This window comes from Camellia sinensis, chromosome 7, assembly GCF_055761805.1.
Source record: "Camellia sinensis isolate YWXY chromosome 7, ASM5576180v1, whole genome shotgun sequence".
In the NCBI taxonomy this organism is placed as follows: domain Eukaryota; kingdom Viridiplantae; phylum Streptophyta; class Magnoliopsida; order Ericales; family Theaceae; genus Camellia; species Camellia sinensis.
Genome location: NC_138967.1, coordinates 194,900,058 through 194,914,349, shown reverse-complemented (window position 1 = coordinate 194,914,349; position 14,292 = coordinate 194,900,058). Strand labels below are relative to the sequence as shown.

The following is a 14,292-nucleotide window of genomic DNA, read 5'->3' as shown; positions in this document are numbered from 1 at the left end:
TGGCGCTTTTAGCTAGACCTAGTCCATGAATACAATTCAAAAGTTTGAGCGAGAGAGAGAGAGAGAGAGAGAGAGATTATGAGAAACGAGTGAAGAACGTGAGAGTTAATTTCCACACAGAGCAGTTAAGGATGACCTTTCGTTACCCTTTGAGCTTTCTTTCTTTTTCTTGATTTCATTACTGATCTGATCTGGGTTTGGGTTTGGGTTTATATCTCATCATCACAGACTCACTCTCGTACCCAAACACATACACATCTTGATTTTCCCAGTTGGGTTTGTAAATTTTCCTCCTCTTTCTTCCTAATTTTCCGTTTTGGTTTCTTTCGGGCTACGCAACCTCCTCTTTTCACTGATTTTCTTTTCTTTACTATCTTTTTCTTCTTCGAGGAAAATAACAATAATAATCACTTGCATGATTCTGAAGAAACTTTTTTTTTTTTTTTGGGTATTGAGCTGGTTGGTAAGTTATAACTGCTCTTGTTTTCTTCTACAATGGAAGCTGATCATGATCAAGAAAATCAGTTTCCGGTGATCGGATTATCGAACAAACAAGTTTGTTCCGGTGAAGAAAAGCCATGGATAAAGCTCAAAATTCAGAAGATCGAAGAACAAGAAGATCAGATTAGGCCGCGAAAGAACGATGAGCCTCGGGTTTGTAAGGTGTGCAAGAAAGGGTTTAGCTCTGGAAAAGCTTTGGGGGGTCACATGAGAATTCATGTTCAGAACAACAAAGAGCTCAAAACCAATCAGAATCAGTACAATATTGGAGACAGTGACAAAGACAATAGTGGTTGTTACTCCAAACCCGTTTGTTCGATTTGTAGCAAGAATTTTCCGTCGATGAAGTCCTTGTTCGGGCACATGAGGTGTCATCCGGAGAGGGAATGGAGGGGAATACAGCCTCCTTCTCGGCCTCCGGCCGCCAAGGACAGCTCATCTTATTCCTCCTATGTATCGGATTGCGAGCAGTTAAAAGCTGATAATCAGTCATATATTGATAGTGATATGGGGATTCAGGAGATCGATTTGACGAAGTCTTTAGTGGGTTGGTCTGCAACTGCCAAGCGCGGCCGCAGAGCCCTAATTGCCGCCACTGGCACGATGGCAGAGGAGAAGCGGTTACAAGATGCCGTGGATGATCTCATGAGGCTAGCTCATAGTGGTGATTCATTGGATTTGGAGTCGGGTTCTGGGCTTACCCATAAATATAGAGTAGTAGTTGAGGCTACAAACAGCAATTCACTGACCAACAAGGTTGAAACGGAGGGCAAAAATCGGGTATTTGAATCGAAGAAGCGAAAAAGAATAATCGATGAGTCAGAGCCGCCAGTTGATTTTACGATGGATCATCATCCTGGGTCGACTGACATGAGTCACCATGTATCAGTATCGAGAGGATCGAACAGTGTGCTAGTGAAGAATTTGGAAAAAGGCAAAGGTAAGGCAGTGTTGGAAACTGAGCCTAACTTCACCGATTCCGATGAAAGCATACCCAGTGAACAACTGATCATTAATTACAAATATAAGAATAATAACAAATCAGCGATGATCAAGAAGAAGAAGAGGATGATGGTGAAATTGAGCGACTTGGGATTGGCACAAATTGATCAAATTCATCGGCCAATTGATAGGTACTACAAATGCAGCACTTGCAACAAGTGTTTCCCAACTCACCAAGCATTGGGTGGGCATAGATCAAGCCACAACAAAGCCAAGACCAGTCAGACCACCATTGACGAGTCTTCATATGCCGCTGCTGAGGACATTCCCCGAGCCGATGAAACTAAGGAGAACGAAGGAGCTGGAAGCTCGAAGCCAGCTGATAGCGCGCTTCACCGGTGCAAGATTTGTAACAAGGATTTCGCCACGGGTCAGGCGCTTGGGGGTCACAAGAGGTGCCACTGGACTGGTCCGGTTGAAGCTCCGTCCAGCCAAGCCACATCGTCACCTGGCGAGGCGAGCCAGACAGGCCAAAAGATTCTAGGGTTTGATCTGAATGAGCTACCTGCCATGGAAGATAAAGATGGTGTTGAGGACTCTGAAGAACATGGAAGTGGATATGGTTTTGCTTCTTCCTCGTACAACTCAGTATCTTAGGTTAGGTCAAGTTTTCAGTTAGAATTGCCAGTTATTTGCATCTTCTAGGAATTAAAATTTGGAATGGGATTGTCTCCCATCTGCAATGTGAATCAGATAGTTCTGTTAGAGTCCGTGAAGCTTATCATAGACTCTATTTTGATGATTTAATTCAATATATAATGCCATATATTTATAATTAAAATGCATAAAAATGCACGGACACTTTGTGGCTTATGTTTTTGTTAAGAACGACTCATATTACATTCAAGATGAATTTAACCCACATACATATTATAGTTTCTTTGCATTTTATCTATGATATGATTTTATCACATTATTGTCTAATTTCAAATTTATACTAGTCATCTATTTCTTTGAAGACAAATATGAATAAATCATATCATTAAAATTGAGCCCATGATAGATTGCATATGGACCAAACAGCACTTTCTAGTATAGTTTTGGACCAGAGTCAATACTTTTTTGAAAACCTCAAATTTTGGCTTGGCCACACTGTTACATAGAGGAACCATCTTGGTTTTTCCTTTCTCTAATGGGGTCTTTATGGTCTTCTCCTTTTTTATTTTTTTGTGGTTATTTCATAGATTGCTGTGTGATGAAGGAAAGATCCAAAAAGGGTTTTGTTTGTTTCTTTTGTAGGGATTGGATGATGTTAAAAGAAGCTGCAATATACAATACAATAGGGTTCTTTTAAATAAGGCCCTTTGGGGCTTTATTTCAGCTTCTTGTTCAATCTTGTGCTTATCTGAGCTCTTTTTTTTTTTTTTTTTTTTCTTGAATAATTCTAGGTACCATGAAAAATTAATTAGAATTTTATTTTAAAAGTGCAGTATTAAGGGTAGATTTAAAGTTAATATGTTATGAATAATATCCAAAATGAAACTTGTTCACATTCTTAAATTGTGAGCAAAATTAATCTTTCCAAAGTATAAAGCTCTCTATGGCATGCTTTTCAAGCTGAACGTAAATATGTTGATGTCAGAGCTTTGTTATCAATATCAAAATTCACTGATTTACCGGTCAACATTGTACAACAACCTCTCACCTTGTTAACTTTCCTTGCAAGTATCAACTCATTACTCAAAAGAAAAAGGTTAAAACTATGACATGAAACTCCCTCAAAAGCAACTTGCAAATTTTGCCACCACCAAAAATAAAAATAAAAATAAAAAAATAAAATAAAATAAAAATAAGGGGGCTACTTGCAAAAGAGTTCATGGATTTGGTGTATATTCCACAAAGAACTACATAATATTTGTGGGGTCATTTGAAAAGGTCTAGGTGTTTAGACAAAGGAATAAAGGATATAAAATTATCTTACAAAGCTCCTATTATTATATGAAAGAGAATGAATTGGAAGAAACCATAGGTCACCCTAAACAAATAATTAATTACATAATCAACAACTTCATTTTTATTTTTTTTGGGTTAATAAAAAATTGTTGGTTTTGAGGTTTCTTCTCTCTCCTTACTTCTTGACTAGGGACAAAAAGTCAGAAGGAAGAAACACTTACAAAAAACCAACATCAAGCCTTGATTATTGAGTTCAAAAAACTGATTCACACACACACACACACAAAGTATGGTGATGGTAAAGTTGTTCTTATACAACATTTAGATGAGTAGGTGAAAAAGGAAATGATAAAGATTATGATTTTTCACTGAGAAAAGAAAAGAAAAAATTATTATTACAGTATAAGTGTCTTTTTATTTTTAATGTTTTGTTTTATACCCGCCAATTTAGGTATTTGAAATTATTTTGTATAGTCATTTTAATTACTCACTAAATCTCACTAATTTTACCTCTTCGATTTGCATACAAGTTATGAGAGTTCTTTTTTGTTTTTGTTTTGTTTTTTTTTTTTTTTGTTTTTGTTTTTGTTTTTGTTTTTTCTTTTCTTTTCCTGCCAAACTCTTTAATACAAACAGACTGTTAAAGTAATGAGATTGAGAGAGAAGCAGTAGGCAATAACCTAAGCTAAGTGGCTTAAAAAGTCAAGTTGCCTTTGTCTCTTCTTATTCCAACCTCCTCTATATCATACAATCATACCTAAGAGTCTTATTTTATCAGAGGTAGTTTAATCATTAGGCAATTTCTCTGGTGGCCATAGATTTCTTAAAAAAATAAGGGGCTCATTTTTATATTCAGCCTAAGGTCTCAAAAAATCTCGAGCTGTTATTACATTTTATAGTAGAGTGATGACACAAAATAGGGAACAAAAGAGATTTGAAATAAAGAAATTGACTTCAACAAGATTGCTCGACTATTGATCCACTTAAATTATTGCCCAAGACGTACAAGAAAATTTTAAAAAATTTATATTCTTAAAAATCTTAATTTTTCAAAGACTCAATTAAATAATTTTTTATTTTAATATTTAATATAAAATGTTCAAAAATCTTGAACCGCTACTTACGCATGTACTAGTTATAGGTGAAGGTAATGTGGAAGATGGAAAGCTCCAACTGTTTTCTTGACACATTCTCGTGAGGCCAAATGAAAGCAACTCTTTATTACATACTTATCACCTTTATAACTTTGCATTTACAGACATTACCACCTTCCTCACTCCATTTGCTTCACTTGTCATCGAAATTAGTATACATATTGTTTCATGAAAAATATATATATATATATATATATATATTATTCTTTCTAGCTTAAAAAAAATGAAAAACTGAAAAAGAAAACAAATATTAAAAAATAAAAATTCAAATTCGCATAGCTTTGAACATTTGTTTGAAGGGATTCCAATGGAAATTTACCCTGACCTCATTTCATATATGGATTAATTTGAATAAGATTATGAATGATAAACTATATAGAATTAGAAGGGGTAAAATCCCAATCCAATATTTGTTCTCGAAGGTTTTTGTTTCCGTGTAAAAGTATACCCTCCAAATATGATAGGATTATTTGTAGAATTTTATAACTCTTTTTCCCATAGGACTCTATAGTTTTCCATGTAAGGGATATGGGAAACCAGTTCTGAATTCAGAGAGAGAGGGAGAGAGAGAAGCGAATCTAGTAGCAAATATGTCACCATTCAGCAATCCCATTCATAAAATATGAAATTCACCAGATATTTTACATGAATTTGCCCCAACCTTTGCTACAGACACAAGAAGAGAGACACAGGCCTACACTTCCATTGTGTATCTTCTATTGAAATGCACCAGTACCTAATAGTACTCTAGCGAAAGGGCTAGTTTGTCTGGTTATTTATTTCAAGGGCTTAAAGGCAACAAAACAACACAAAATACAACATAGCAACAAGAACAATCAAGGAAGAAGAAAGAAAGATGATGATGATGTCTATAGACAAGTTTGGCTAAAATAACCTAAAGCTCCGAAACTATTGATCTTTGGAATTGTTGGAAAACCTGTACTACGACATTTCGCTCCTGTATCTCTCCTCGTCTCTTAACCCTTTGTCCTCATAAACCTGCAATGCATCACCAAAAATTACAAAAAAATTGCCAATGAAGCTTGAGATCCACACAACATAATTATGGGACCAATAAGTCTACGAACACAGAGGTGGAGCAATCTAAGTGAAACTGTGTTTTTTATGACGGGTTCCACCATCTAAAATGTATGGCCGGATGGTTTTTTGTAGTTGCTTCACCTCCAACCGCTTAAAATAATAGGAGATTACTAAACCCACCTCTCACAACATGGGACCCAATCATGTGAAAGAGAGGGTTGTAACACAATCATTAAGGGTACGGATTTAGCAATACTATGGAGTTTATAGGATTCTGTAAGTCCAATAGCTACAAGAAATTCCAATCATAAAATTACGACAGAATAATGTAATGGCAAACTGTCTATGTTACCTGTTTTTCAGCATCTGTGAGTCTGCTCCATAAAACTTCAATATTCTTGCTGATGGCTTTTTCTTGCCCCTGGTGTAAAGAGTTTAGACTGTTGTAATGTTCAGCAAAGAAAAAATTGTATCCACTCCTACTTGGTTGGGGCCGAGAGGGATCTCTTAATGCCAGCTGGTATCTCTTGTGGTTGTTCCGGTGTGGAGGTGCAGCTGAAGTATTAAAATTCTGAGATGCATGTAACGGGGTAGGAGTTTGATACAGGACACCTTTCAGCTTCTCAGAGCCCAAATTGACAGTAATCAAATACCCAACGTCAAATTTTGAATCAATGGTTCCAGTGACCGTACTACCGGGCTCCAAGACAAAGTTCACTGTAAATCACATACATAGACAAGAAAATAATTGTTACAATCATACATGATAAGCCAATTAAACTGCTGATATACCAGATGTTAAATGTACGAGTAGGAGGAGGTATACAAATTACAAACTCAAATTCTCGTTGTTAATTACAAATGATGGCAAATAGATCATCAAACAATGCCAAACCAAGATAAGCCATGTGTCTCAATCAAGTAGGGTTGGCAACACGAATCCTTTATCGCCGTCAGCCCTATCAAGGGCTATATCCTCAATTAAATAAATTAATATCTTTTTTTACTACAGCATCTCATGCTATGCTAGCTTAGGTCTTCCCCTCCCCGTAGCATCTCCATTTACAATGATCACATAACCAAACCATCTTAACATGTTCGTTCTCAACTTATGGTGATCAATTTACTTGTGGAGAAACTACATGGCTAATGTAACACATGCATCCAAATAGTTCAGTGCTCATAGAGGTTTGAGTACTCTGAGGACTTTTAAAAAACACAAAAGAGATAAGAAGCTCATTTCCAAAACAACAAGAACCATCTTTTCGGCTTTAGTTAGACCCAACAAGTAACTACAGAGAGTATATTTACAAGCAGAATGGTGAACTAATTAATTCACCTCCTAAATCAGATAATATTATGGTAGTCACACCTACCGTGACCCGCCAATTGATTTGTAGTGGCACCATCCTCAAAAACATGTGGGGCTGCTGATCCATTGACAGGGATCCTGCTTGCAGGATCTGTAGGATAGGATAATGGAAATGTGTCTATATTAATCTATAAGAAAACTTAAAACCACAAAAATATCATAAGCCTCATATTTTGGCATACCATCCGGTGAAATGGAAAGGACTTCTTTCCGAAAGTAATAAACCTGCTCGAAGTGATAAAGCAACGATAGATAGTACTTCCGCAAGACAAAAGATGCACTAGTTATTGTTGGTGGGAAATTGAAAATCGAAATCACTTCCTTCCATTTGCGATCGTTGATAACCTGCAACAAGTTCACAGTAAGAAGATTATTTCCCAATGCAAACATAGACATCAATAAACACTTTAAAACATGGTGAAACAAGCACACACAGGAAAAATGGGTACATATCTGGTCTTCTGTTCACATTTTTGCAGCATAGACACATTCCTTAAATGAGGCTCACATGGTCAACTAATCTCAAGCACATCTAGATCATCAACAAAATCAAACTATGAAGTTCAAGACATTTAATGGCTTGATGCTGATAAAATGGGTTTGGGAATAGAAAATCCCAATCAAACTTCACTGATTGATCACTAAGCTAGCTCATCATGTATGTGCTTACATTAATCAGATCCTTCAGTGCAACAAGCCTACCCATAAGCATAACATAAAAGCGGAACGCTTTCTATTGCCAACAAATCATGGAATAAACCTCAAGTTCAAACAAGGGAATATCTTTTCACTCTTCCTGTGAATAACTTGCCCAAATACATGTAACCAAGTACCCATATCTCAAGATAATGGTAGTCAAGCAGGCATAATGTCAGATATATATCCACAAAAACACCTCCAATCAAGGACTTGTGATAGAGCATAAATAAAACTTGCCAAGTATCTTGGGCTTAATACAAATATAACTTAATTCCCTTGTTCATTATTTTCTCTCTGCTCACGGTGTAATGTTAATGCTTTCATTTTTTAAAACCTCCCTCCAATAAAAGAAAAAGGAATGCTACTTGTGGGAAAAATAAACTTATGCCCAAAATAAACTTGGAAAATTAAAAATTGTATCCTTCTAGCATGAGTGAATTGAAGCCAATGTTACACAACCACAAACACAAAAATGTCTCATTAGCTTGGGTACTCTGTTAGGTGTGGGCACATGTCTCAACCTCAAACTTAGCTAACTCTTAAAATTTTATGTTTAAGAAGTAAGACCCAATTCAAATGCTATAGTTTCAAATTTTCTTCTCAATATACAGTAAGAGAAAATTTGTGTACTTATGTGATAGAGCATCTCCAACATGAGTAAATTCCCTCATTTAAATTATTTACAAAAGAAACAAGTTATGGCAGAATCTTATGGAACTTTTAGTGAATCAAGATATGTTTGGGCACACGCACAACCTATACCCATACCATACTCATGTTGCCATTTAAAAAATTAGTATCTCACAATCCTTGTCCCCAGAATTACAGGCTAAAATCAAAGGCATTGTCACAAGACTCACAACCAACTGCAAAGGACTATGTTGGACTCAAATTACAGGAGTAACAATAACTCATACCTTTTCAATGCCACCTCGAGATGTGACTTCTAGAAACAGGCGATGCAGATCTAGAGCCTTTCCTCCCATAGTAGGAACCCTGAAAAAAAATAAATGGAAACAAAGAATATAAACCGGAATCTTCATGCTTATTCATATCTTTATGTGCCTTATCCCTTTTTTTCTTTCACATGCATATTTATGCAAGCTGGAGGAGAAACACGCAGGTTAAATGTCATGCAGCATGATATAAGGTTAAATCATGGCAACAAGTACACCATAAAACCAAAAGGCATGATAGTGTGAATATAGTTTATTGCTCCATTATTACTCCCTCTTCACATGTCCATTATTCCATTTTTTAAAGTCCCATTCGCCTTATTTTGAATGTTTAAAATTTTGACAATCACTTTATGGTAATACCCATTTTAAATTTAAATTTAAATCTAATTTCAATTCCCAAAAATTTATTCAAGCAAGACAAGAACATTTTTGTAAATTTATCATTCAAAGATGCTTCCTTTGAAATTTGTGTAACGTCAACTAGGCCACATAAAATGGGAGTAATAATGGAGCTACAAACACTAGCTGGTTTACTAACTAACTACATATGTGCCATTGCCACCTCAACACCATGGCCGCACACATTTGTATCTCTCACACAAAAGAGAACCCACTCACAAAATACAATCAAGAAACCTTCTACGTCACTGCACTTCCAAGTTCCAAGCCCCCCCATTTCCTTGTGGTCTCCACCGCCCTCCCAAAACCCTCCCACTTTCTCTTTCATTTTATTTTAAATTAAGTTTGGGTTTGGATGATGGGATTTGGGCATTACGGTGATCACTCTAGCGTAGGTATTCCAATTTCTTCTTCTGCTTCTTCTTATTGCTTTGTAGAACATCTGTATAGCCTTACTATTACCATATCTCAAAATGAAGTCATGAAACTTGGAGCACTTTTTTTTTTTCAAATGAGAGAACTTTGTATCGAGAGTTTTCATTTTGCTGTGTTTTGAGAGTTAGGTTTTGTTTTGTGTGAAAGAGGAAACAAAAGACACAAGGGAGATAGGTTATGTAAACAAGAGAGTGGGACAAGTGAGTGGACCCACAGTGTTGAGGTGTCAATGCCACGTCAAGAGATAGTAAACTATTAGTACCCCAATTAGTGTTTGTAGCTTTATTGAGACCACAAGGCAACAACTTTGCAGAGGTCAATCCACTTTTCCTCATTTACCAAAGCAGGAACTTCTTTACTAGGAAAGTTGTGAGGTCACAGTTTCCTTGACGACCTTGTATTGCATTACTATGGCTCTGTACCTGACTCCTAAACTGTCAAAAACATGCCTACTTCACAATTTTTTAGAAAATTCCTATGGAACAGGCATTTTTTTGTAGTTGGGCAAGGATAGCAAGGATAACAAATCCATTTCTTCTACAATTCTGAAACGGTAATGGATTATCTTTAACTAGTTATGCCAAACAATAAAATTATGAAGATGCATAAACGACAGGAAATAACCGACCAGTTTCTCAAGCTGTGGCTATATTATAGACATTAATCACAGCATTTACGGGACACATATCATACAGAGATGCAAACAGCATATGAGCTGCAATTAAATATCACAAAACAAAGCAACATACAGAACTTCAATTTTAAAATAAAATAAAAAAACACACACACACACAATTCACCGCAGGAAACATGTTCTGCTTTAGCCGAAATTGCTCCAGATTAATAGAACATGAATCATTCATAGAACTGACTATTGATATTGAATTGAAAATGGGGTCGTAGTAAGGAAGCAACTCTTGCAAGTAATAGAGGTAAGTACACTCATTAGCAAATCTCACAAATAAACTTAAAGGGCAACTCTGAAAACAAACCCGGAAATTCCATATTCTCCTTTTCAAAAAATTTCAGATTCTCTAAGAAATAAAATATTTTTCTTTGTTCTAAAATCTTTTCTTTCAACAAAAAATGACAAATGGAAATGGCCATTGTTGAAGATCCTAATAAGTGTCAGAACAGCTCGGTATCTAGGAGGTATGTTTCATAGTATTATGGTGCGTTTCTATGGGCTTCGGTGAAAACATTAGTTTTGGTATTCCACTAAAGTTTCGTTCCAATTTCCCACGAAATGAATTTTTTTTAATTCTGAACTCTAGTTTTTGTTGGTATTTCAATGATAAATATCAGCACAATCCTAATTAAACTATGAGCAATACAATTTAACTTCTTATTTTTTTTCAGGTTAAAGTATCATGACTAATTAACCCATCAATTTAAAGTAATCTAATTTCATCAATCACTTCAGACATTCAAATGCAAACACACACACACACATACATAGATGAATCATACACAAAATCAATTAGTAGAGAGGGATGCGATAACAAATCAATGTCGAAACATTGACAAATATCAACCTCAAATCAAACCCACAACTCAAAAAGAAAATCAGAACAAATTAGAAGAAACCCACAACTCAAAAAGGAAAAAAGAACAAATTAAAAGAAACCCACAACTTACTTAAACTTGGTACCGAAAGATCCATGAAAACCCTTGAGTTTTTCCAGGAAAATTTCTGGGTTTTGAGCGATTTCATCAAATTCAGCCTCAGCGGGAGGATAAGACTTCTGGTAGTTGAAGCTAGTGTGAGATTGGCCATTTGAAGCCTCGTTGTATGAAGATGAGGGATGATAAACTATAGCGGTTTCAGTGTTGTTGGGGCTTGGGTCGTTGGACGAACCGGTTGACATTTTTAATCAGAGGTAAAAACAAGGGATTATAGATATAATCAACCTATCTATATGTGCATCTATATAAAGATGGATTACATAGTGTGTATATTGATGAAATTTGATTAATTGAAATGGATCATAGAAAAAATTTCATCTTCTCATAAAGAGAAAAAAATATACTATAATAAATGTTTTCTTTTGAATGTCTAATTTGATTTTGATAACACTACAAACCTATATTATATATGGATTTGTTGTAATAAATATGGAGGTTAGGGTAGTGGGTGTCTCTTTATATTACACAAAGTGGATGAAGGGTTTTTTTTTGAAAAAAAAATAAATCCTCAATGCTATTTTATAAAAAAAAATAATTATAAATTAATGATAAATTTTATAAATATTAATAAATAAAATTATAAATTTGTTTATTAATATATAAATTTTGTTAAAAAATTTTACTAGGTTGTATTTTTTTTTTAATTTAGTTAGGTATGTAGATCACGCAGAGCTTGATTAATTTTAAAATTTTAAAATTAATCACCTAACAAAGCGGGTAAAGCTAGTTGTTATATATTTTATGAATAATTTTAAATTAATAAAAGTATATTACAAAATATTATATTATGTGCATATAGAAAAATTAACATTTAAATTAATTTTATATAATTGATTTTGTAAATAATAATTATCTTTTAATTTTTGTTTAAGTTTTATTTTAATTTCTCATATTCTACTTGTAATAATTAATTATTTAAATTTTAATTGTGTTTTATTGTAGTTTTTGCTTTACCGTGGTTAACATTTTAAGTGAATAACACTTTCTTGCCTAAATAATAATGAATTCTTATTTTTGGCTCATCAAATTTATTTTTATTTAATTTCAACACTAAACTATTTCAACGTCGCCAATTTAGCCTAAGTTATAACTATTGTTCAAAATTTAATAAAATTGCCATCTAAGTACCAATACAAAACCAAAAATCATATTCAAAACCCACGCCCATACCCAAATTGGAAAAATACTTGGGAGCACTAAAAATGGAGCACTAGAAGGATCACTAATGATGTGGCAGTGGGTCCCGCCCACTTTCTATGTCTTGTTTCTTTTTTTTATCTTTTTTTTTTTACCATTCTCAATGCATTAGTGTTATTAGTGGTGTATTTTTTACTGGTCTAAATCATTGTTGCCCAAATTGATATCCAACCCAAATTGATATCCCAAACTCAACAATCCTAACCATCTCACCGTCACCACCAAATAGTAGGGATGCAATTCGGGCAGGTTTAGTCGGGTTGGGATGTTGTCCAAGTCCAGTTCAAGTTGTACTGAGATCTGCCCAGACCTGCCCAAGCCGGAAGTGTAACCCAAGATTGTCTGCCCAAGCCCGACCCGAGTTAAATCCGAGTTGCCTAAATTGTAAATAAATTTCAAATTTTTTTTTTTTTTTGTAACTACATTATTAAATTAACAAAAGTTGACTCCATTTATATTTTTTTTATATAGAAAATCATTAATATCAGCAAAATAAATAATTTATATAATATACGAGAGATGCCGCTATAGTAATCTTTACAATTTATGAGTGAAAATTAAAAAAAAAAAGTAAGATTTTATGTTATTTGTATATATAATATATATTTAATATGATTTAATAATCTAAATTATTTTAATATCATATAATGACTAATAATTTATATATATTTAATATTTTTATATATCTATATATGTATAATTCGAGTTTCGGATTGCTCAGGTTGTTTAACGTCTTTGTCCAAGCCCGTCCAAATTTAATTCGGGTTTCTGAATTTTTATCCAAACTCATACCAAATTTGAAAACATCTTGTCCAAGCCCTAAAAAAATTCAAGTTAGATTTAAAATGCTCAAATTGAGCCTGCCCAAGTTGCACCTGACCAAATAGTCCTACAACGCGTGCAAAAACAATTTTTGTTAGGTCTTTGAGAAAATACATGTGAAAAATCAATTTGTATATTGATTTTGCATAAATGTAATTACCGTTACTTTGAGCCATTTATTGGGATTGTGACTCCTATTTCATCAATGAATCACCACGAATTTATGATGTTTTATATTAGATGGAGTAATTATTCCCTGTCTCAGCCCTTTTTCTTTTACTATTTTAGTTGTGGATTTTCAAAATGGCGGTGTTACATGCACCAATTAATGTACTAATTAGTGTACCAACATATGTTATGGCATTTTTATTAATCTCATTCATTATATAAATTACAAATACCAAAGATTTCTTAAATTATGTCACATCGTCGATTGATACACTAATTGGTATCATAATTGGTGCATATAGCATTATTCAAATTACAAATACTAAAAACCTCTTAAATTATGTCATATCATCAATTGATACACTAGTTAATATATTAATTAGTGCATATAATATTATTCTTTTCAAAAAAAAATTAAGAAAAAAAAAACAAAGATGAATTATAGCGTGGAAGGAAAAGTGTGGAGAAGTCAGTGTGGCGTTGGAAATGTAAAAATAATGAAATGTAAGGTTATTTTTACGGTTATGTTATTATTAAATTTTTTATCAAATTTCTTAAATAGGTGTAAATTCACACACATGTAAGTTTGTGTGAGTCTCACACCTATGTAAGAGATTTGATAGAAAATTTGCTAAATTATTTAGAATCCATAACATTTTCTTTATTTTTATAATTTGTTATGTTAATTAATGTCGTGTTGTTTTGCGCGCATATTATAACAATGGTTGGAATATAAGAGCAACTTCAACCACACTCTCTACTTTTTACAAGTTAAAGTACGAAAAAAATACACTCTTTATTTTATCTAATTACTTTAGTTATTGCGTTCTCTAACCACACTCTTTATCTTAGCTAATCATTCAATCTAATTTAACTAATTTTAAAAACAAAAAATACTAATTGCTAATATTTTACTAAAGTAAATTTGCAATAATAATAAATTTGTCATACAAACATACAAAAC

At 33.8% G+C, this 14,292-nt stretch overlaps 2 protein-coding genes across 2 annotated transcripts; one reads left to right on the top strand and one right to left on the bottom strand.

Moving 5' to 3' along the window:
• On the top strand, nt 1-2,284 carry LOC114256854 (uncharacterized). Its single transcript, XM_028196536.2, has one exon. It carries the CDS (start codon nt 496-498, stop codon nt 2,098-2,100), a length of 1,605 nt encoding a protein of 534 aa, XP_028052337.1. The 5' UTR covers nt 1-495; the 3' UTR covers nt 2,101-2,284.
• A 2,845-nt stretch (nt 2,285-5,129) lies between these two features.
• On the bottom strand, nt 5,130-11,631 carry LOC114256853 (high mobility group B protein 10). The gene is made up of 6 exons (XM_028196535.2): nt 11,094-11,631; nt 8,580-8,658; nt 7,146-7,308; nt 6,968-7,054; nt 5,944-6,308; nt 5,130-5,549 (listed from the first exon to the last, which is right to left on the bottom strand). Exons 1-6 carry the CDS (start codon nt 11,321-11,323, stop codon nt 5,493-5,495), a joined length of 981 nt encoding a protein of 326 aa, XP_028052336.2. The 5' UTR covers nt 11,324-11,631; the 3' UTR covers nt 5,130-5,492.
• Nucleotides 11,632-14,292: the final 2,661 nt, after the last annotated feature.